Source organism: Zonotrichia albicollis, chromosome 2 (genome assembly GCF_047830755.1).
Source record: "Zonotrichia albicollis isolate bZonAlb1 chromosome 2, bZonAlb1.hap1, whole genome shotgun sequence".
In the NCBI taxonomy this organism is placed as follows: domain Eukaryota; kingdom Metazoa; phylum Chordata; class Aves; order Passeriformes; family Passerellidae; genus Zonotrichia; species Zonotrichia albicollis.
In genome coordinates, this window is record NC_133820.1 from 40,680,808 (window position 1) to 40,705,282 (window position 24,475).

The 24,475-nt window shown below is 48.1% G+C and overlaps 1 protein-coding gene across 1 annotated transcript; it reads left to right on the forward strand.

The window, feature by feature from the left end:
- Positions 1 to 8,198: 8,198 nt before the first annotated feature.
- CD4 (CD4 molecule) lies at positions 8,199 to 21,367 on the forward strand. Its single transcript, XM_005486050.3, has 10 exons — positions 8,199 to 8,505; positions 14,686 to 14,815; positions 16,334 to 16,513; positions 16,598 to 16,741; positions 16,968 to 17,240; positions 17,686 to 18,048; positions 18,175 to 18,417; positions 18,508 to 18,626; positions 18,865 to 18,932; positions 20,152 to 21,367. The coding sequence occupies exons 2-10, from the start codon at positions 14,755 to 14,757 to the stop codon at positions 20,165 to 20,167; spliced, it is 1,467 nt and encodes a 488-aa protein (XP_005486107.2). The 5' UTR covers positions 8,199 to 8,505; positions 14,686 to 14,754; the 3' UTR covers positions 20,168 to 21,367.
- The last annotated feature ends 3,108 nt before the right edge of the window (positions 21,368 to 24,475 follow it).

Sequence of the window (24,475 nt, forward strand, 5' to 3'; positions counted from 1 at the left end):
GTCCTTGTTCATTCATTCATTTATTCCTTTAGTCCTCACATTTTCCTGAGAGATCGACAAGTGGCATTATGGCTCTTTTAAGGATGCACGTAGCAATGTAAGCATGAGTCTGCCAGGCCCCACCTCTCCAGACCTTCAATGTGTTTAAGTTTCATGCAGTCAGAGAATGCTCTTCAGGTCCCTCTGAGCAGCCATGGAGGACTGTGGTACTGAATGCAGCCCCAGAAGAAACACTTGGTAATGAGAGTCACACGTGGGATTTCTCCCATATGGGGCCCATGCTGAGGCGGCTCCCTGTCTAGGATGGAAGATTCTCTTGACTTGAGAGAAGGTCACCACAGCCAGAACAGCTTTTCATTATTTCAGCAGCAGGCACATGAACAGGCCCTCTTACTGTGTGGGTCCCCCCTTCCCTCCCCAAAAGGTTCAGGCACTCAGGTAGTGAATGCACTCAGGTGTCCTTAGACTGCAGTAACCCAAAAGTCACAAGTAGTCCACTCCAGGAAGCACATCTGGACTCCTCATCTCTTTAGCTACTCAGCTATCCATGTGTTTTACTGAAAATGACATCTCTTTCTCCACTGAATGCTAGAGAAATGCACCAGAGCTGCAAGGTAGACTTGTCTGCTTCAACCATCTCATGCAATTTCAGGCAGACCCTGGAGCAGAACCAACAAAAGGCAAGACAGTCCAGCGTGGTACCAGCATCTTCCTAGGCAAATGATAATGCTGCCTTTTTTTTTTTCAGGTGGGAGTGATCTGTCTAACTCAATCCCCTCTCTCTGGCAGATGCTTTGGAGGTAGAGAAAAGGCTGGTTAACCCCTGTGGGCTGAGGGGCAATCCAATATCCACCAGGATCACATCATATTCTCTCAGTGCCTGAGAGTGGTTTGCTCTCTCTTCTCACACACAATGGGATGCTCTCTCCTCCTGTGGGTACCACTTTCAGCACTGTCTGTGACAGCCTGGATGTTCTCATTGCTCAGATGTGTGCCTGGTCTGTCTCTAAACCTCCCTGGTTCCTTGTGCTCTCTGACTTCCTCTGGCAATCCGTCCTCGGATCTGCTTATTCACTGTGTGAAAATGGTTCCTCCCTTAGTTTTGAACTAAAAGCTTTCCACTTTCACCATTTTCTTTTCTCCCATCACAAAGGCTGGGAAAAGAGGGACTCCCAAATCTAACCTACCTTGGATGGCAATTATTTTACCACGTTTTATCACAGCCCCTTTTTTGTTATTTCCCCATCCCCTCGTGACTCACTGCCTTCCAGGTACAAATCCCAGATTTTGGAACATTCTCTCAGACAGTTTGGGCAGGCCCAGCTCTGTGTATGGTCAGCTCTGCTCAGGCCCTTTGGAAGAGGCGGCAGCAGCCCAGCAGGGGAGCAGTGCTGGCTTACATGAGACACAGAGCCTTTCTCTGCTTCACTTCCATCCAGCTCCACTTCCATCCAGCCCTCCCGTGTTTTGTCTGCCTCTCTGAAAGAAGTTGAACAACACTGAGCTTGTAGCCAGCTGTTCACTGTGCCTGTCATGATAGGCAGATGTCTGACATGGTGCAGTTACAGTGAGCAAAAGCCTGGAAGTGTTTATGCAGTTTAGATTTTCCTTCCTAGAAACTATTTCTATATGTAGGAAAATATTGCCAAATCAAGATGGCACAAGGCAAGTCGGTGGAGTTGAGGTGGAAGGACCAAGAGTCTGCACAATAAAGCAAACAAATCTGGAAACCTGTTTCAAGTGGAGTCAACAAATAGAAACAGGAAATTAAGCAAATGACATATGACAGAAAGAGACCTGATGCCTTTCCATAAGGATACAGTTACAGGTGCAAAACTCAAATAAATATTTTCAACATATCAGAATGTGGTCATTTGACCCTGGCTGGGTTCATCACTCCTTTCTCTAACTGGATGGGAGACAGAAAGTATAACAAGAGGCTCATTGGTCCAGATAAGGGCAGGGAGAGATCTCTCACTGATTATCATCACATCAAAACAGACTCGCCATGGGCAAATTATCTGAATTTATTATCAATTAAATCAAATCAAATCCAAGCAGGATATTGAGAAAATAAACTCAAATCTTAAAAGACCTCCATCCCACCACTCCATTCTTCTGAGGCTTAACTTCACTCCCAATTTTCTGTACTTTCTTCCCCACAGCAGCACAGGGAGACAGAGAATGGGGGTTGCAATCAGTTCATCAGGTCTTACCTCTGGCACTCCTTCCTCCTCAGAGGAAGGACTCCTCACACTCTCCCCTGCTCCAGTGTGGGGTTCCTCCTGCAGGAGAGAGCCCTCCCTTAACTTCTCAAATTTGAGTCCATCCCATAGGCTGCAGTTTTTCACAAACTGCTCCAGCATGGGTTCCCTCTGGGGTCACCAGTCCCACCTGCAAACCTGCTCCAGGGTGGGCTTCTCTCTCCACAGGGCCACAAGTCCAACCAGGGCTCTGCTCCAATGTGGGCTTCCCATGGGGTCACAGCCTCCATCAGGCATCCACCTGCTTCAGTGTGAGGTTCTCCATGGGCTGCAGGCGCATCTCTGCTACACCATGGACCTGCATGGGCTGCAGGAGAGTGTCCTGCCTCACATGGTCTGCGCCACAGGCTGCAGGGAATCTGTGCTCTGGCACCTGGAGCACTCCTGCCCTTCCTCCTGCACCGACCTTGGTGTCTGCAGGGCTGATTCTCTCACATATCCTCACTCCTCTCTCTGGCTGCAGTTGTTCATGTTCTTTTCATCCCACTTGACCATGTTGTCCCAGAGGCTCTACTGCCATCACTGGAGGCTCAGCCTTGGCCATCAGTGTCTTGGAGCCAGCTGGCTTTGGCTGTGTCAGACATGGGGGAATATTCTGGCAGCTTCTCACAGAAGCCAACTCTGTAGCTCCCCAGCTATCTAGACCATGCCACGAAAACTCATTGCACAGTGAATGGAAACTTTAAAAAAATATAGGAAATCCAGTGGATTCCCTTTTAGCAGAGAGGAGGGCTTAAGGAATGCAAAGAAAGTGTTACACATGCAAATTCCTTTGCGTAGGACTCCTCCAAAAGGAATTGGAAGACAACCTTTAATCCCAAACTAATCTTTTTTCAGTAAGAAAGATCAGCATCATTAGAAAAAAATCATAACTAGGTCCAGATGTTCTGCAACCCAGACTTCTGAGGGATTTACAGTGAGAGGCTAAATTCTAGCAAATAGTATAATCTGACAAAAGAGCTACCAGAAAAATAGATCTATTGTGGTCTTTGTGCATTCTGCACAGCCTTTTAAAAACAATAAAATGTTAAAACCAGATATCAAATTATGTAGGCTACTGAGGCATATGAGTTTTATATTTGCTTGGCAAATTTATGGGAACAATATCAGCACCAATCCTGCAAAAAAATCCCATTACTTAGTACTCTGCTTCTGTTGTTTCAACACTTTGATGCATAAACCCAAAATATGTAGGGTTTTACTTTTGCCTTCTAAAGGCAAAACTGTCAAACCAAGCTCCTTACGGGAATGCTGTTGTTGTGGGTAGTGCATCTTGTGCCTCCCACTAAGTTCCAAAGCATCTGGGACAGTCTTTTCATACTTGTGGATTCCATCATGCCCAAGAGTTTCTCTCCTAGGTTTCCATCCCTCTGGCCTGCCAGTTCAATGCCTCTGCCTCCAAGAGCTGCCATATGGTGTGCTCTGCAAAGGGTGTCACTGCCACCTGAATGCAGGGGTCTCAGAGGGTCCCGTGGCAGGAGGATATAGGACACTCCTGGAGCCCAGAAACACGGGAAATCACACACAAGGGCAGATTTTGCAAGGAGTTGGTCATTCTCATTCTTACTGAGGTTCCTCTTCTTTTACAAGTGCCGTGTGTCTTCTTTCTTGTCACCAGCTCAGCATTCCCACTTTGTATGTAAAATGCCACAGGATTTGCACCAAGGGGGACACACCAGCAAACTCCCTAACGAGCTTTGGGGGCTGTCCGGAGCTCAGTTAGGACCCTGTGCTCAGGCACTCCCCAGCCCTTCAAAATGAGATATTAGGAAGAAATTCTGTGCTGTGAGGGTGGAGAGGCACTGGCACACGTTTCCCAGACAAGCTGTGGATGCCCCATCCCTGGCAGCGCTCAAGGATCCCGGTCTATTGGAAGGCGTTGCTGCCCAGGGCAGGATGTCGGAGTGGATGATCTTTCGGGTTCCCTCCCAAACCACGGGCTCTAAGGGCGGGCAGAGCTGTGCGGGGACAGCTCCCGGTCCCTCCCGGCTCCTTGTTCCGAGCCGATGCCGCCACCTAGCGCACCGTGCGCGGGATTCTGCGGCGCTGACACACCGCCAGCTGCGCGCCAGGACAGCCCCTCCACCAGCCTCTGCCCCTCGCTTTTGCCAAGGCCAGCGATAGTGAGAGAGTAAAGCAATATTGCATCCTGTATAGGTTCCTAAAAACTCCCCCAGGCACCTCCGTCCTGCCTGTCGCATTTCTCACATGTCCTTAACATGGGCTTGGGCTTGGTTAGGCTTGCTTTACCCTCTGTCACTTTTGGTGACACACTTCTGCAGGTTCCATTCTTGATTCCTCTGTCAGTGCCCTCCAAGCAGTCCCTGATTTCCCAGCACACCTGGCTCGTCTTGCTCCATCAGGCTCCACCCCTCCTGACTAAATACAGGAGACCCCCTTGCTCATGAAGGACCTTTCTGGGGGGTTCCTGATTTTCCACTGTGATCAGCACAAGAACCTTTATGATATCTGCTTAGAGAACCCTTTCTTGCCAGTTCAGGCCTCCAAGTTCCTGCAGAGAGGTGTCTCCCCCCAGATTTCCCCATTTCTGAGGAACACAGCTGTGCTGGGGTGAATCACTGGGCCCCTCAGCAGCCAGCTTGTTGTTTCTAGCTCCCACATCAGGCACCAGAAATGCCCCTCGAGAGGCTCACCAGGTGTCAGCTATTCTGCTGCAAAGAGAACGCTCCTGGCCTTTGAAGCTGCTGATAGTCAGGTGCCTCAAGATCTGGTTTTTATGCTGCATCAAACACTTGTCCTTCCTTCTCTCCAATGCCACTTGGCAATCACTAATTTTCCAACACATCTGAGTATCTTTCATCTTTCAGTCTACAGAGAGCCCCCACTGATGTGCAGGGAACTTGGCTTTAAGGAGATGATCTCTGGAGGCATCTTGGCTTTCCAGTGCAGCCAGTTAAAAGGTCTTTCTCAACATCTGGTTTCTGAGGCCCCTTTCTCTCTTTATCTCTCACTTCCTTGGAGACCCTCAGTGTCTCTGCAGGCTGTGACCATCACCCAGCACAGCCTGGAAGCTGCTCCTCTCCGCTGAGAGGATCTGTTTCTCTCTGACACGAGCTTGCAAAAATATTGCTGGTGATGGGATTAGAGCAAAGAGAGACAGTGCAGAGTGTGTCTGCAGGGGATAAAGCAGGGAAACATGACAGCCCCTGCTTGGCGGGGACAGAGCTGTGTGCAGTGCTCAGGCTGTTCTCGCTGTGCTGGGGGGTCACTGTGTGATGCTGGATGAGGCCCCTTTCCCCAGGGGTGCAATACAGCAACTGCCCCAGCAAGGTGAGAACCAGACTTGCCAAGATCCTAAAAACCAGTTAAATATTTATGAGGAATATTACATTCAGAAGAGAGACTGACTGGCTAATATTATTCATCCCTTCTGGATTCTGATGTTTAATTAATGCTTGCAAAGTGCTTTGAGATGCTTGGATGAAAGAGATACAAACACGTCACTGCACGCTGTGACCCTTGGTCCCAGAGGCACCTGTTCCCCGCACAGCTGCAGCAGCTCCAAGAGATGGATCCCCACCCTAGGGTGACAGTGGATCCAGAACAGGCATTCTCACAATGTGACAAGTCTGAGGCTTTGTCACCTCAGACCACAGCCCTGCCTCTCCTTGCAACCCTGCAGCAAGTTCAAGTGCATTTTGCAAGCCTTACCCCTTCAGGGAATGCTATTTCTGGTAGATATTTGCAGTGACATAAACCAACTGTTTAAAAACAAGCCAGTGTTTCTGCATTACAGCGTGCTGGAGAGACAAAACGCGAGCCAGAATCTGTACAAACTGAAGCATCAGCTCAATGCCTCAGATCCCCAAGCACTGAGAAGCCAAAGCCCTACAATCCCAACCTGAGTTTTCTTAGCACTGTTTTTTCCCACAGGACATCCCCTCTCTGGCAGCTGGGGACCAGAAAGGACATTTCTATTTGACACATGTGAGAGAGTTTTGAAGATGCTGATGGGCTATGTCAGGTTCTTGCCAGAGAGCTCAGAGTGTCTCAGAAAAGGGCATTCCCAATTTCTGGACACTAGCAGAGTGCCCATCCCATCCCATCCCATCCCATCCCATCCCATCCCACTTTGTATCCCACATAGGGATAGGACTTCCTTCCACACTGGGAAGGTCCTGTCTCATGCAGGTGGCTTCCTCTCTGAAGCAGGACATCATCTTTCTCCAAAGTCCCAATCAATGGAGAAGCCCTTGCGCTGGAGGCCCGATCACAGCGGTTCCTGTCACAGCTGGTGGCACACAGTGAGTCTCTCTGCTGTGGCTGTCTGTCCCTGCTGCCCCCAGAGCCTGGTTGCACCTCGCAGCCCCATCCTCACACACAGGGGCAAGTCACTGCCAAAAGGAGGAGAGTGGGTGGCGCAGAGATGAAATCTCAGCCATGTCTGGGGCTCAGTGGGTTTCCGCCACCTTGGCTGAGGCTGGGATTCAGAGAGAGAGACCAAATGTGGGTGGGAAACCACAAAAGCCCCCTCCTCCACCCTACAGAGAAGGGAAACAGCTGAGATTCGGTCGTGGTGCAGGTTGGTTCAGGTTACTTAAGAGTAACCTTACACTGGCTTTACAGGGCGAGGTTTTGGTACTGGAGGGGCTGCATCAGTGGCTTTTGTGGGACGTGAGGAGCTGCCCCAGGTCAGTCAGACCCCCCTCCAGACAGCCCCAGAGCAGACCCACTGCAGACCAAGGCTGAGCTCATCAGTGGCGCTGGTGGCACCTTTGTGACAACGTGTTTAACAAAGGGTAAAAAGCTGTGCACAGCAGCTGTGGGAGACAGGAAGGACAATACGTGGGAGAAGCAGTCCAGCAGACACCAAGATCAGGGGAGAAGGAGGGGCAAGAGGTCTCCAGGTGCCAGAGCCAAGATTCCCCGGCAGTCCATGGAGAGTCTGCACTGGAGTAGGTTTTCTGGCAGGAGCTGTGGCCTATGGAGGGCCCACACTGGGTTCCTGGATGAGATTATCTAGCACCCTGCCCAATCACACCTTGAAAGCCTCCAGCAATGGCAACTCTGTCACGTCCCTGGGGAGGTTGTTCTGGTGACTGATTGTTTTCACTGTCAAAAAGGTCTTTCTAATGTCAAGATGAGCATGAAGAACTGCAGTCCATGGGAGGAATCCACATCAGAGCATTTCTTGAAAGACCCCACAGTGCAGCAGAGGAACATCATAAGCAGGAAGAAGCAGCAGAGATGAAGTGCTATGAACCGACCACAACTCCTATGACCTGTCTCCTGTGATACTTTGGGGGAGGAAGGAGGGGTAGAAGAGTCAGGTGTGAAGTTGTGAAGTTCAATCTGAGGAGAAAAGAGGGGTGGGAGAAGTTTTTTAAAGTTGTTGAGTTTTTTAAAATTTATCACTATGTTTGTTTTTAATTAGCCATAAATCTATTTGTTTGGTTTTAATTTGCCAAAAATTAAATTAACCTTTCCCCAGGTTAAGTCAGTTTTGCCCGTGACAGTAGCTGGGGGGAGATGTCCTTGTCCTTATCCTGATCTGAGAAGGTTTTTCACATCTTCTCCCTCTGCCTTGCTGAGGGGGAATGAGAGAGCAGCTGGGTGGGTGCTGGCTGACAGCCAAGGAAAAGCCACCACTGCTATAAAGAAAATATTCCCTCATGTCACCCTAAATCTCAGACAAACTGCACAGACAGGTGGGGCTGGGGTCAGCCCTCAGAGGTGCCTCCCCTTCGTGGTGGTGCAGGAGACAGGCTGGGAAACGGAGCTCAGGTGGCTCTTACAGAGTGCGGGAGGCGTGCGCTGGGTGTGGATCTGCTCAGCTAACCTGTTGTTTGTCAGCTTTCCTCCCCAGAGGAGCAGAACCAGCTCCCAGCCGTCCATGTCGAGGTTCCAGCCCTGTCAGGGCTTCCATCTGCTGCCCCGTGGCCAATAGGCTCTCTCTGTTCCGCACACTCATCCTCCCCACCGCTGCCATGGCTCTCCTTCCGCCCAGGTCCATTTCTGCCCACACCCCGAGTGGAAATCACGTGCCTTTGGAAAAACACCCTCTGCCTAGAGGAGTCACGGGTGTCGGCAGAGCCTGGACGGGCGGCAAGACCTTGCTGCTGTCGTTCTGGCTGGAGAGGAGGAGACATCAAGGCCAGCCCTACATCTGCTCGTGAACATCAACTTCGTTCCTCTTTTGTTTCAGCTGTAGTTGGGTGAGATCAACTACGGCAGGTGACAAACACAAGGAGCCAGAAACACAGAGGCTGAGAGAAAAGAGGTAAGGAAACTCTTTCTTCTGCTAAGAGGCCAGCCTGTTTTCGGGTTTTTTAATGCTATGAACTTTATTACTCCGCTCAAGTTGCTGTTTCTGCACGGATGGATTGGTTTTGCCCCGCTTAAAGGTCTGTTGTAAAACCATCTTAAACCTTTGACTTGATAATACTTCTGGCCATGCAATTCTCCAAGGCCTTTTAATTTTAGCTAAAAACTGTTTGACTCCCTGGAATTTTCGCTGAAAGAGGCATAAAAAAGGGGAGTTACGAAAAGCTCACAGCCTGCGGATCTCATGGATCTTTTAAACCCATATATAGGGAAATACGTCCTATATGAGGGCCTGTCACTGGTGACTGCATATCCCCAAGGGCTGCAAATGCATTGGGAAGCAGCCCTCTACCAGCTGCCACTTGCTATCACCTTCTCCACGTACCCTGCAGGAAGGGGAACTTTATTCTAAAAAAAGCCTGCAAAAATAAGAAGATGCCAGTCTCTAGCTAAGTAAGGATGTCTACTTACATCTGTACGTGCTGAGACTGGAGGGGTCTGTTCTGCTAATCCAGGCTGACTGGCTCACTGCCTGACACTAGCTGCCAATGCAGCCTGATCCATTAGCTCAGGGCTGAGTGAGCAGGATTTCTTGGAAAAAGAGGGATCCTTGCAATTTCAGGACAACAGAAAAGGGATCTGCTTTCCCCTTACATGGGCTGCTGTGCTGTTGAAAGCAGGAGTTTCATTTCTGGTTGAATTTTTCAACTTTCAGGTGGTATATCCTGCTCAGTCTCCATCAGCCACCTCAGGTATTCCTCCACATGAGGGCTGAGCTCAGGTTACTGCTCAGTGTTCTCCACTATGAACTCAACACTCCCTGGTCAGGTTGGAATCACAGGATCACAGGATGGCTTGGGTTGGAAGGGACCTTTAGAAAACATCTAATTTCAACACCTCTGCACAAGCAGGGACACCCTCCACTAGACCAGGTCACTCAAAGCCCCTTCCAGCCTGGCCTTGAACACCTCCAGGGATGGAGCAGCCACAGCTTCTCTGGGCAACCTGTGCCTCATTGGTCTCTGAGTAAAATATTTCTTCCTAACACATTTGATCATTTGATCTAAACCAGCCCTCTTTTAGTTTAAAACTGTTCTTCTTTCTCCTATCACTATCTGATCATCTAAAAAGTCGCTCTTCCTCTTTTTTATACGATCCCTTTAAGTACTGAAAGGCTGTGATGAGGTCTCCCTGGCTTTTCCTTTGTCCTCCCTAGTGTCTCACAAACATGTCTGCCTGCAGCACAGCAGGGCTCGGCTCATCCAAACTGAGCATCCACCTCACCCCCATTAGAGGTTCTTGAGCACCCAGGGACGGTGCCCACCTGATCTGTCACAGCCTCTCATGGGGACCCTGTATTCATCAGAGCAAAATTAAGGAGGGGTGATACCAAATGTCATCCCAAGCACATACAGGGCTTGGAGGGCTGATGAAGGAGCTGATTTCAGAGTGCCTCACAGGGCCTTGATTAGTCACAGCCTCTGGTGGCTTTGGCAGGTCTTGGCTTCCCCTCTGGCCAGAAGGGAGCAGCCTGGGCTGCAGAGATGGAGCCACTTCTTGCGGCCTCCACGTGGTTCCGGGCATGTCACTGGGCATGGGGTACCTGATGGCTGAGGGCAGCTCAGCTGGTGCTGACACAGCGACATCCCCACCCTCCTTGTCCTGATGGTGGGACCTCTCCTGGGGAGGATTTAGTGGCGGCTTCAATGGCTCGTGGGTGGTGGAATTTTGAGATTAATGGCAGGATAGCGAGTGTGTTGATTTCAAGGCCAGTCCAGGCCATAATTCAGTGGTTACTTGAGATAGTAATGGTTGTTCCTAGGAGTAAGTTAGTGATAAAGATTAGTTTTTCCTGGGGGTTCATTAGCAGGGGAAGGAGTTGAACTATCATTTTTGGGATAGCTTGTTTAGCTGACCCTACTAGAAAGTAATATAAAGGAAGTATGGAGGGTTTTTATTCCTCTTGTGTAGGTTCGATTCCTGCTTTTCTAAGTACTAGGCTTTCCATGTGACCCCATGGATCCTGCTCCAGCGTCTTCCTCTCCCAGGGGCTCCAGTGGGGGGATGGCATCTGCTCTTGGATGAGCAGAGATGCTCAGGAGGAAATGCAGGGAGGGTCAAACAGTCCAGGGAGGCAGTAGGGACCATGAAATGATCCTCACTGCTGTCATAACATTGCTCTCTGCTGGCTATTTTCATTGCACTTTGTCTCTTACCCTGCCCGCTGCTCACCTGACGTTTGCTTTAACGTCAAGGAGTAAATTCAAAGAAACCACTATTTGGTAAAAGAGCCAAGTCAGCTTTGTTTCAGAGTTTTAAACTGAGAGGAAGAGAGGTGAAGCCCTTTAGCCCAGAGCCCCACAGCTGAGGCCAGCTCTCGAGCAGGGCACGGCGCAGCTGCATCCCAGGGCCCTGGCCCGGCAGGCAGCGCAGGGGAAATGCTGAAATGCCGCAGCAGCGGAAGCCGAGGTGTGGAGCCCTGTGGGGAGGGAGGGAGGGAGGGAGAGCTGGGGGCCCCCCACCCTGACAGAACGAGCTGCTGCCAGATCAAAAGCACAGCCACAAACAACAGCAAGAGAGGAGAAACCAAAACCACACTGCGAGAAAGAGGTGCAGGAAAACACAGAGAAAAGGAGATGGCCTGCTCTGCATCAGGAGCGGTTGCTGAGTTTTTATTTGTTGGGTTTTTTTTTAATTTAAGTTTCCTCCTGTGTCATGCCAGTGCCAGCCTGTGGAGAGGTCTCTGTTGCCATCACCCACTGGGGTTCAGTACTGAGGGGCTGCCAGCCCTGCTCTCAAGCAGATGTTCTCCAGGCATGACTTGGTCCTGCAGGCATCATTCTCTGAGGCAAGCTCACTCACTACCTCAGCTCTCCTTTTCCTATCCCTCAGAGAAGCAAGGATCATTAAAATAAGTCAAGAAGGAAATTAAACCAGTTTAATAAGAGGGGGAAGTTAAAATGAAAAGGAAATCAATGTTCACTTGGGAGGGAGCCCTGCTCCTCCGTTGCTAGATGTGCTAATAAATCAAGTATGCCTGGACTGTTTCTGGCACAGAGGCCAGCTGGCATGAGATGGTCTGGGCTATTAAACTCACTTAACCTCCAAAACGAACTGGCCACATGCCAGCCACCTAATGGGAGAGGTCCCTGGCCCATGCTAACACCTAAATGCATCCCAAGAGTTGCTTGGGAGAGGGAGAGTTGTCCCCTGCCAAAAATGTGTCAGGAAATGTACTAGCAATTTAACAGGACTGATGAGTATGTTCCAGTGCCTGGGGACATTCTGTGACACCGCTTAATTTATGAGTACCACCGTAAGATGCAGCTGGGCTGCCTGTAAGGAGGCTGTGGGTCTGCTAGGAGCATCCGCTAATGAGAGCAGCTTGCTCGCTTAACACAGCGGAGCCTTGCGCTCTGAGATCTGTAAACTCCGGAGCAGCCTTGCCTGGGATCTGGCCTGGAGGGATGCAGAAGGAGATAGAAAGGCAGGGGGGAATAGGAAGTGGCACGCATGAGAAGCAGAAATAAGCAGGGAGAGAGGGAAAGTGTGTAAAAGAAATCCTAGCTGAAGGCAACCCATTTTCCCCACTGATTTGTAGCATGTAGGTGGTAACATCACACTGTGATCTCCACACTGTGGAGATCTGCCACAGAAATACAAAGATTAGTGTGAACAAAGTGGGGATGCAGGAGATGTGAAACCAAGAGAAGAAACAGAAGAACAAAGATGCATCAATCTGCATCTACCAAGATGCACAAGGTCAGCAGTTCACCAGTCCCACAGTGCTCTGGTTGTGTGGTTTTGCTCAATAACCAGGAAGCAAGAAGACAAAGAGTAAACTGAAGCCATATGACAGGAGAATAGAGATTCCCAGTCAAAACAAAATTATGAGGTGTGACTCAGCGATTTCATTAATTTTTACTCGTTCCATTACCTTCAGGTTTTATATAAAGTTTAATGACTTAAAAAATTTGAAACCCATCACTGAACTGTTAATTCACAGATATTACTTTAGAGTGGGGGCTGACTTTTTCATCCCACAGGAACAGGTGATGTGAGATTTCACAGCAGGGATGAGGTTCCTCCTGTCACCTCAGGAATGGATCTTACTCAGGGCCCCGTGCCAGTTCTCAGTTATCGATGTTCCTTCGCAGTGAGATGCATACAGATGCCTTGTTAGTGCCCCTTTCTTTATTCTGTAGCTTAACCCAGCAAACTGCTTCCTCACTGCCTCTGCATCTTGTTAGGAGTGATCTCCAATCATCCGCACTCGCTCCTTTGTTTTACAATTTTTGCAGAAAACAGCTCATGCAAATATTTCCTGGACTGGGGTGGGATTTTTGTTTTGCACGAGGCAAGCCACAAGTCTCCTCTGACTGTGTCTTTGCCACCTGTTTCTCTTCTGATGGTGCATATGGCTGCTGTCTTGTTCTTGCACACATATTTTTCATCTGTGCATGTCTGTACATGGGTCTGGATGTCAGATGTTGTGCTGACCTGATCTCCATTTAAATGTAGTGCTGATGTTTTCATCTACTCTTTGATAGCTCCACATGCTCTGATCATTAAATTAATTTCGGTATTAAATTATCCTCTAATAGAATATATTACACTTAATATTGCACATCGTACATATAAATACTGTGGAAAATTATTCATGCATTTCTTTTGAGTTTAATCCCATTAAGACTCCAGCCTTCAGTCTGTCACACGCCTGACATGGGGACTGCCTGCTTCCAGAGAAGTGAGGTCACCTCACTGGCTTGCTCACTCCCCAGGGCATTTAAGCTGCTTGGCTTCCCTTCTGTGGTTTATGCCTTGGTTTAGGGATGGAGAGCTCAGTCGTGTCCTTGTGCCAGCAGCCATGGTCCCCCTCACCTTGTGACCCACCTGGCTGCAGCTCTTACCAGCACTTGGCCTTTGCTACAGTCAGAAGCTGCATCTAATTTGATAACTCACCTTAGCATGACCATTAGCTTCCAGTTCCCACTTAAGGTTTTGCTACCATTAATGCAGCTTCTTCTTGTGGACCTCATTCCTCCCTTCTCCCCATACTTTTCATTTAATAGTCCTAAGAATTCAAGCAGAATTGAATTCTGTTCTTTCCAACATCCGACTTGCTGGTTATTGAGATTTTTAAGGTAAGAAGTTTTAAAAAAAAGCCCAAACCTGAAGAAAAATAATAACAGCCTAAAGATGGCTTTAATCATAGCATCACAAAATTACACAGAAATATTTAGATAGCAAGGGACATTGGGAGGTCTCCAGTTAGTTCTCCTACTCAGAGTTGAGTTGACTATAAAACTACAACATGTTGCTCAGGGCTTGACAAAGCAACTTCTGAGCGTCTCTGATGATGGAGACTGCCTGGCATCTCTTGGCATCTATTCCACTGCTGAACCACCTTCAGTGGGAAGAAAGTTTTCCTTCTATCTAGTCAACATTTCCCTGCTCAACATATGGCTGCTGCCTCTTGCTCCTCCCCTGGGCACATCTGAGAAGAATGTGGCTTACTCTTCTAGGTAATATCCATTAGATAATGGGAAACTGAAATTAGATCCCACTTTGGCTCCCTTCTCCCTGTCAAGCCCAATTTTGTGCCTCTCCCTGTAGGTCAGGTGCTCCAACTTCCTCACCATGTCACCAGCTCTCCACTGAACTCCAAAGAGTTTGTTGGCACTCTTCTTGTACTGGGGGCCCAAAACTGTACCCTGTATCCTAGATGAGACCTCAGGTGTGCCAAATAGAGAGAAATAATTACTTCACTCTACTTCCAGCAGAGCTGGCTGTGCTCTCGCTAATGCAGCCCTGTATGTGTTTAGCTTTAATCTCTGCAAGAGTGATGATAACCCACCATAGAGAAGTAAAAAAGCACAGAACTCTTGGCAGTATAAACAGCTGCTGCCTGATGAATGCCAGAAACCTAGGGATGAGTAAAATGAAATGTTTATTACCAAACTCCAGGGGCATGCTGCAGATGGATTCTTTGCTGAAACAAAAGGCTCTGGTGACTTTCCCAAAAAGCTTCCATTTTCCTGTGCTGAGGGATGGTGGGAGCTGACTGGGAACACAAGTCCCATCCATCGAGGTCTGAATAATCAAACATTACTAACAGAGCATTTGGGTCTTCCAGGATAAGATCCCTTGGCAGTGGCACCATTTCCAGCCCTGCTCTCCGGGGAGGGGAGGAGCATTCCCAGCGATGGAGTCGAGTGGCACAGCCCTGAGCTGCACGCGTGCTGCCCTCCTGCTTCTGCATCTGGGTGAGTCCTGGGCCCTGCAAACCCTCGTGGTTCTCACAGCCTTTTCACAAGCCTCACAACCCTCGGTGTATTTCCAGGCTCTTTCTGATGTGTTCTGTAAGTTTCCTCACACGGTTTAGCTTTGGGACTGAGGTTGTTCCCAGCCCGCCTGCTGAGCCTGCCAGCCAAACCCAGGGTTTGGGGAGCTGCCCCACAGAGGTGCAGGAGTGGGGTCCTGTGAGAACCAGGATACACACCAAGCAGAGTGGAAAATATGCCCTCCACATTGCCTCCAGCTGTCTGGGGAAAAAACATATCTGTGATGCGTAACCACATCTGTGATGTGATCTTCAGAATCTCATCACAGATTTGCCCTTGCAAATGGAATACTACTGGCTTGCTTAGCTTGACTGCTAATGTTATAAGCTTTGGTGGATTTTTTAGTGCTCATTTTCCAAGAAAAGAAAGACAGTGAATAAGGCCAAGCCTGCATTTTTCAGATACTCAGCTTTGATTCCTCTGGTCACAGAGAAAACATTGGAAATCTTTTGTGCATCCTAGAACCAAATGAAAAGCGAAAGATACCAACTTCTTAGTAACATTTCTAATTTCACAATTAAAGACAAAATCATAAACTTCTGTAGTCCAATGTGCAATTACCGAAAACTTGTTTGGGTACTGTTGCAGGTGACCTCTTAGAGGGACGTAACTTCTGGCAAACCCTACGTTAAACTCATGTAAACTTTTAATTTTACACTTCTGTAGCTCTTCAGTACTCACGTCACCTCAGGGATTTGCAGGTTAAGCATCTCTGAGAGCTTACCAGCAGTGAGGCAGGAGATCACAATCCTGTTATTCCCAATCTTTCCTCTGGCAACTCCATCTCTTTCTTAATGTCTCCTGCAGAAACCTTCTTCACAGTGAAGGAAAGGAAATTATTCTCCCAAGAAACAACTCCTAATGTTTCTTCAACATTATAGAACCTATTTCTTTTACTGTCACATAATCCTCCCAAGAACAGGAACCTGACATTAGGACAGCCTTCTTTTTTTCTTTTTTTACTTTATTTCTTCATTTTTTTGTATTTTCAGTCTTCATCCATGCAAAAACTGGAAGAAGGTGTGAGCAAATTTGTCAGTGCTGCATCAAGTGTTGACTGGGGAGTGAAGGACAGCTGACATATGCTGTCCTTCATTTGCTACCAGTAGAATAACTAAGTCTTATCCAGTGGAAAAGGGTTGTCTCAGTAAAATTGTCGACATTTCAAAATTATGAATGATGGTCAGTCCCCCATAACTACTGGTATTTTCCCTTTTTTCTGAGTGTATGTGAAAGAGAATAATCAGGTAATAAAAGAGCTTGATTGATTGATTGATTGATGATATAAAGGAGTGACAAATTCAGAAATTGAGGATAATTTCATTGTCTGGGAAAGGGAGGAAAAATATCAACGTATTTTTGAAGGGCTGGGAATTTTTTACTGAGCCACCCTTCAGAAAGAGAACTTACGCCTTTTTTTGGGTGGGCATTGACTTTCAGGCCTGACCTCCAGTATGGCTCAGAAAAACGAATTCCAGACTGGGCTTGTAGGAGGGGAGGTGACCCTGAACTGCACAGGCATACTTCCTGAATCACAATTACCTCGGGACTCAGTTGTAAGATGGAAGTACTCTGATACTCTTCTATGGCGTATGGAAAATAATCTGGGATATTGGAGAAGTAAGGCTTCCCATACATTACCCCTTCTCCCTTCACACAGCTGAGAAACCTCTTCCCTCCTAACCAAGCCTATTTTTTCAAAAGAACCATCTTTCATTGCTGGCCGGTCTGACATCAAGATGCAATACAAACAACTGAGCGTGAGGGATTTGAAGCTCTCCGACGCCGGCATCTACACCTGTGAATACGGCACTCACAAAGTCCACACCTCACTGCACATCGTTAACTGTGAGTGAGTGCAGGCCTCTTGGTCATCAGGAGGGATGGGGACCCTAGAGCTTGGGGAGACCTCTCTGCTGGGATTCTTTATCCAGCTGCATTTCTTCTGTCTCAGGCTATCACGGTTCATTTCTCCTCCATCTCCAGAGCACAGTGTCTCCATGTTCTCTTTGCTGTAACACTTGTGTCTCTCTTCCAGGAACTTACTTACTGCCTGTGCATTTTCTTTTTACAGTGGAAATCTCTTTGGATGGGCATTTTCTGCAAAATGAAGTGGCTAAGCTGATTTTAACTCAAAATTCATCCAGTCCTCTACCTGATCTCAGCATCACATTGTTTGACAATAACAATAACAGAGTGACACCAGAAATACAAAAGAAGAACCTTCAAGAATACATAGTGAATTTAAAGAAACTGGAGACTATGGACAGTGGGACCTGGGTGTGTCAGATCCATTCAGACTCTCCATTGATTAATCAGAACATCTCCTTTCCTGTGAAGGTATTAGGTATGTGACAACAGAAATGGAACTCACACACAGGCTTGGGAACCACTGCTCCCTTCAGCTCATGAGTTTAACTTTTAATCTCCACATTCCAAGCACTGGTGCTCCAGGGTTGACTTCCCAGGGCTTCCAGCAATGCAGCATGGGGCTTGTTCTGCTGCCTGAGCTCTGTTCTATTCTTGCACTCATTTTTCTCTCCAGGCTTGGTGAGGAGAAGATTCTCCTTTCCTCGGGGTCTGTTCTTCTCAGCTCTGCTGTGCTTGGAAGCTTTGGATCTTTCTGCTGTCTTATTCTTTCTCTGTTTAACCTTCCTGGAAGATGTCATGGCTTTTCTCCAAGTCCTTTTTAAACTGAGTGCAGCATGCCTCACTCCGGATCAAGGACAGACATGGGGAAGCATAACCATGGCTTTTCCTGCCTCTGTATTTCTTGTCTCTACTAAATTCAGGTTTTCAGAATCCAGATTTGGAAAGAAAGTATGCAACTGTTGATAGTGCTGTCATCTTGTCCTGGCGTCTGAACTCCCAGAAGATAAAATGGAAAAAAGGTTTCACAGGACAGATAAATTGGAAACAACAGGAAGGTGCAGAATCTCATGTGCTGCTTGATTTCGACATCACAGCAGAAGAACAGCTGCATGAGACTAAAAAAAGCAACAACTTGTTGTTTGAGATACCTGAAAGCAAACCTGAAAGTCACATAGAAGTGAAGCTCCCCAAAGTCCATTTCAATCACTCTGGCCAGTACCAGTGCCAGCTGGAGTACGAAAGAAGACATGCACAGAGCAAGATAGAGCTGGTGGTGATGAAAGGTGAGAGGAAGAAAGAGAAGTGGGTCATGAAGAGGAAGAGCTACAGAAACCTGCAAGCACCAAAAGCACGGGGATGGCCCCATCTTCCCATCCCCTCACTCACATGTCCTTGTCTTGCCTTTACAGTCTCAGCTAACCCTGCTGGGCCACTCTCCAGAGGGGCCAGTGTGACCCTGACCTGCCAGGTCTCCGGACCGCTTGCACCCGATGCCTACTTGAGCTGGAAACCTGTGAATGGCTCCAAGATGGACATTAAGAAATCAAAGCAGCGTGAAGTAAAGCTGGAGGTGACCATCAGCACTGCAGGGCTGTGGAGCTGTGACCTCATAGAAGGCAGTGACAAAAAGATCAGCTTTCGCTACCACGTGGGTATGGAAATTAGCATCACATCCCTGCCCCAACCCTAAAGCTATAAAATTCTATTTGTTTCTGTGTCTAAATATTTGTATCCTCCCACAGAGGAAGCTTCTGTTTGGATTATCAATGTGATAATTGGAGCAAGCATTGGAGGCAGTTTATTGGCGTTTGCCCTTGGGTGCCTGTGCATCATCAGTGGTGTACGCTGGCAGCGGAGAAGGGTGAGTGCCACGGTCCCTGTGAAAGGTGCAGAGATTACTGCCTCTCCAAACCACAGGAGGAGTCAGATTTCCTGTCTGGGTGCAGGACAGGACAGACAGTGGGTCAATCCTTAGACTCAAGGCAAATTTTTGAGATGTGCAGTCTGCAGATGTCAGACAGCACTTTACTACCAACTTCAGAGAAAGCATTTGAAGCATAAAAATATCCAATTGTTCTTTGTCCCTTCTCTCCTGGCAGCAACGAGCAAAAAGGATGGCACAAGCAAGACAACACTTGCTGGAAAACAAGACATGTCAGTGTCAACAGTAAGTGGCAATGAGGGCACCCAAAATGGGCAAAGACTGTTTCCAAGAGAGAGGAGCGGGATGACTGAGTGGGGCGAAATTGAACTTGAGCCTCTTTGGTGAAATGGTACAGTTGCATTTCAGCATTTTCAGCTCTTACTCATGTTAAATCCTGCTTAAGAGTTATGAGCTGTGCTAAATCCCACACCCATGGTAGCACTGTAGCTGGGAAACTTTTGAGCAGAGTTGTTTCACTCAAATTATCTTGGTGTTGAGAGATGTTAGCCGAACCCAAGCAGGAATTCTAAAGTCCTTCAGTAGGGTCCACAGTGAATCTGAGATCTGGATATCAAGGTTGTGGAGGTGGAAGGCACAAAACCAAGCACAAAGATGAAACATAAATTTTAAAAATCCATGATGTCCATAATTTAATTCCAGCTCTGCTAGAGCATTGCTGGACTGTGTTTGGTGAAAATTGCCAATAACCTCCCAGGAGTAACAAAAGAGGAGGGGAAAAAAATATCACAGAACAGTCTGATTTGTACCCTTTCCTCGAGGCCTTGGGTGATGTGAAATAAAATACACCATCATGTCATGACCCTTTTCATGGGAGCAAGGATTTCTCAGCAGAGAAGCTGCCCTCTTCCATGTCCTTAAGCTTATATGGTATCAGGCATCAGAAGCATCTGTTGGAAACACTGATAGCCATTCTGTCATTGGAAGGGGAGCATGAAGGGAAGTACAAATGGCTGCATGAACAAGCTCAATGAATGTTTAGGTACAGAACCAGACTTCTGCTTCATTTTCACCAGTGACATTGGCAAATTGTGATAGTTTCACCTAATTTTTTTTCACTGTCACCAAGAATTCAGTGAGAATGTTTATTGGCAAATACTGCATCACAGCTGGGATGTATATGTGATGAAGAGCATAACATGTCAAAGAATTCACCTTGTTTTCACCTACATTTTATCAAGGTTAAAAAAAAAATCCCCATAAAGAGAGGACAAGGTCTGTACAGATACATCAAAATCTAGATAAATCTGTGCAGTACAAGTGCTGATACAGCTGTTCTCTAACTCTCTTTGCCAAGTAAGCAGCTCAGTGTAACTGAAACCCAAACTGCAGCCGTGTGGATGCTCAAGTAACTGTTTGCATCCCCAGCTACAGAGGCAGGCAGTCATTCTCTATGCAAAAAGCAAGTGGAGGGTGGTACTCACGTAGTACTTTTCTCTTGCAGCCGGCTGAGAAAGTGATACTGCAGCACTGACATCACAAGGACTGATGAAGTCTCTGCCTGTACATAACCACCTGGCAGCCCACAGTGCTCTGTGAATCCATCTCCCATTCTCTGTTCTAATGAAATTCTTTATTCCTTCATCATTCCCCCAGTCTAAAGCCATGGAGGGAGGTTGTCTGGCTAGGAGCCAATGGACCAGACAAGAAACCCCGAGGGGTTATGATTGATCCTCAGTTCTATAATGAGAGATGCTGAACAGAAGATATGTGTATATACACATACACACACATATATATAATATGCTTGCATTTTGTTCATGTACTTAATTTGACCTTCTTGTGGAACCAATTTTATGAGCTTCTTTTATCTGCCTGAGCGACAATAAATTACTTTGGGGTTGGGAGTTATTTTTTGCAAGCTGGACTACATTTTTTTCTGAGCCACTCTTGTCTGGTTCAAATTCACATTTCTCTCTTTCCTGCTAGGATGTGAAATGCTGATTTTCACTGTCTCCAACCTCCCTGGCTGCCATGAGCCTTCCTTAATGCACCAGGTCTTTGCTCTCTGTGAAACCTCTGTGTCCATGCTCCTTTGCCTTTCCTGGGAACTCTGTGCCCTACATATCTACCCCTAGACCTACATACCTGCTCCCCCATATCTATCTGTCAGCCTGTAGCTGTCAGCTCTCCCACAACAAGCTAACAAACAAGTAAAAACAGCACAATCAGTGGGATAATTCAGTACTAATTTTATCAGGAGGGTAGCCCAGGATACCAATAGATTCTGGAAGTCAGAGCCTGAAGAAGTTCTGAATGTTGATCTAGAAGGTAAGTTTGGGAATGGTATGAGAAAATAATTGCCTAGGAGAACAAACCAGCCTTGAACTGCCTAGTCCCACAGAGTGCAGAAAGCAGATGCTTCTGAGAAAGCCACTGGAATTGTTTCTCACCAAATGACCCCCTTTTTTTTGGCTCAAGGAGATGAGAAGAGGAACTGAAAAGCCCAGGAAATTTCAGATGGAACTAAAAGCATGTTGCAGAGATGACAGAATGTCCTGAAAGAAAAATGCTGTTAAAATATGTACACAGCAGTCTTGTGTTTATAGAAGTTACTCCGCTGTCTGCCTGCTAGTGGCAGGTCGAAAAGGCCTTGAGGTCCTACAGCTGTCACTGACTGCAGTCCTGGTTTGTTTGTCTGTGCTGGCCTTGCTGGGGACAGGTACAGAGGGGCACTGGCTGTGGGAAGGGCTCCCTGTGGTGAAGACCCTCGGAGGGATGTCTGCTGCTGCTGGAGGAGGGGTTTTCTGTGTGTCTGTCACACCAGCACCACGCTGTTACTGACAGACAACAGACAGGCCAAGGCAGCACCTGTGAGCCCGGGGAATCCTCCAGCCCACAAGCCCTGGGGTGGGCACACAGCCCCAGGCAGCTGTGGCAGCAGGTGTGGGCCCCACTGGTATCAGGCCTGCTCCTCCACCATCATCCTCACTCAAACAGGAGTGACAAAGGCCTACACCAACATCACTTTCCTTCCCAGAGCTCGTGCTTGCATGCACATGACTACATTAATTGGGAAAAACCTGCATGTCCTGGTGCATGCAGCTGCTCCTCCTGCTCCTGTCCTGCCCCTGAACTGCCAGGATACCTTGGGAGCCATCAATCTGCTAAACAAGGCATCATTATGGCTTAAGGACACTTCCATTTTAGGAGCTCTATGTGGGAAAATGAGAGCAAAGTCAGGGGTGGTCTGTGTAATGGTCATGCCAAACTGCTTGGCACAATCCCCTCAACAAAAAACTACCCCTGTTTCTGCACTCCAGACTCTTCACCTTAAAGAACTGCTTGAGTTCCCAAACTCACGTGGGTATCTGGAGCACAGGGATTGTCCTGTACCACCTGATACCTGGATGGGACAAAAATATCAGGCTGGGTGAACATCTGTTGGGAGCTCCTTTAGCACTGCAGCCATCTCCAGCAGTTCAGATGCTCACCTGAGGCTCTGACAGCTGAACCAAATGCTTCTTCACCCAAAACCACCAGCCTTGACTTCTTCAGCAAGAGAATCAGCCAGACAATAAAAGACTGAGCTAATAGGGCTTATTAAAAACCTTGTGTCCCAGTTTCAGCCAGCGCAGAGTTAATTTCTTCTCAGCACAGGGTCCATCAAAGCTGGCCTGTCCAGGATAAAATGCATGGGCAGCAGACAATGCCAGCAGCAGTGCTGGGAGAACTTGGAGGTGCCTGAGCTGCTTGACAGCTGTCAAAGCCAGGATGCAGCTCTCCTCTCTTGCACAGGCTGGCAGGGGCACACTGAGTGCTCACAAGTGACCAAAGGTTCTGTCCCCAAGCACAACTGGGCAGCTGGGACCCACCTGCAAAGAGCACTCAGGCTCATAGCCCTGCCATTGATGCAGAAGGTCCCAGGTGGCCTGGCTGGCATGGCAGCAGATGTGGTGGTGCCACTGGGATGTCCCTAAGTGCTCAGCTGCATCCACAGATGCACAGCTTCCAGTTCTCCCATCGGCACGAGTGTAACAAAAATGATCGACCTTCCTCAACACTGCACAATTCCTCAGTGGCTCTCCTGATCTCAAAAGTTGTGACCCTGCCCTACTCTACTTGAAGCTCACCTGCAAGCATAAACCACTGTAAGCTCTAATCTTATAAATCTCTCTTTTTTGGCAGCTCTCCTGTCTGTGTCTTTTCATTTTCCTCCTTTGTTCCCTAGATGCACAGACTGCCCTGATTGAGAGAAAAGTCATCCTCAGAGTAGGTCCTGGTTGGGCTTTGCTTTCCATGTGAGTGCAACACTGAAAGCTTCAGTGTGGGCTTCAAGTCAGCACAGAGGTAGAGATTCAAACCAGATAAGAACAAATTTGCACAAAACATGTCAAAGCAGATGAGTTCCCAGCTGGAATGGAGTGCAGATACATCTTGCCCAAGCCAGGACTTTACAGGCTGTCTTCCACATATCCTGGCTCTCCTTCTCAGGAAGTGTTGGGGGCTTCTCCCTTTGCTAGATGCGACAAGGGTGTATCTACATTATGCAATAGCACAAACCACAGCAATAAACAACTCTGCAAAGCAGCAAACACAGTGACAGACAGCTCATCAGAGTAGCCCTGAGATGGTGGCATACATGGCAATACTTACAAAATGACAACATCAGCAAGAGCCCTGTGTAGTGATGTGGAAACACCGCAGAAAGCATGAGTTTGGAAAAATATGTGAAGTGAATTTTCCTATTACATCAGTCTTTCTGGTACTACAGTTCCCCATGTTTCTGGGCTGCAGAAGGGAGAAGCACAGGCTCCAGTCCTTTGGACCCAACGCATGGTCCTCAGTCAGGATCCACAGACCTCCTTGCTCCCGTGGAGGGAGAAGGCTGGGCACAGCTGAGGATACGCTGCCCTGTCCAGTTCTGCTGAGCCAGAAACACCCGGGCTGAAATAACCCCGTCCCACAGCGCTGCCTCCCCCAGCCCCTCCTGCCTGCCAGTTTGTCTCTGCCCTGTGAGTGCAGCGTGAGGCGGTGATTTGGTGATTTGGTGGATGCTGTCAGCCCGGATCTGCCGAGCCGATCCATGTGACTCATGCTCCCCGCAGGCTCTGCAGCAGAGCACTCGCATCCCTCAGCCTTCAGAGCCAAATGACCCTGCGTGTTTCTTTCCATGTTCCCAAGGTCTAGAAGGGAAAAAGCTGTGCACTTCAGCCTCTTCTAATTCCTTTTTATCTTGGGGATGGGAAGGGGGGGGGGGGGATGGGAGAGGAAGGGCAGTGTTCAGTGCCCATTTGAATGGCTCATTAGCCTAACACTGCTGCAGAGAAAGACTAGCTTCTATCCACTCTTCTCAAAGGTGAGGGCAGAGCTGGAGTACCAGACTCTTCCAAGATGTTCAGCTTTGGACTGGCTCCTTTCTGAGAGTATTCCCAAGTGTGTTTCCTAGGAGGAAGCCCAGGGTCTGTAAGTGCACTCACCTCTGAGCAACACACCCAAACCACAGCCTTTGCCTTATGCATGTCAGCATCCTTCCTTGGCATCCCCCCTGAAGAAGCCTTTGGCTCTCCTTCAGTTCATTTTCCAGCCAGCTCGGCCAAGTCTTAGAGGTACTTCCAGATCTGGAGAATGAAAGGACAGCAGAATAAGAGGTGGTGGCAGAAATTGCCTCACTGGCAAGGCACCAAAAAGGAAGAAAGGAGAAATCCCAGCTCCTCAATGTTTCAGCACCAGCTGGCTCGTGTCAAGGTGCCTGTTGCAGGCTCCAGTGCTGGGAAGTCCCTCCTCTGAGCTTGTCCGTGTGCTGTGTGGAGATGAGGACTGGGCAT

What these genes read in the sequence shown, in the direction of transcription:
- CD4 (XM_005486050.3), top strand. Translation starts at nt 14,755, where the DNA reads ATGGAGTCGAGTGGCACAGCCCTGAGCTGCACGCGTGCTGCCCTCCTG. An exon ending in CTCACTGCACATCGTTAACT is followed by an intron (nt 16,742 to 16,967) that starts GTGAGTGAGTGC and finishes TTCTTTTTACAG; the next exon opens with TGGAAATCTCTTTGGATGGG. An exon ending in CAGCTTTCGCTACCACGTGG is followed by an intron (nt 18,418 to 18,507) that starts GTATGGAAATTA and finishes ATCCTCCCACAG; the next exon opens with AGGAAGCTTCTGTTTGGATT.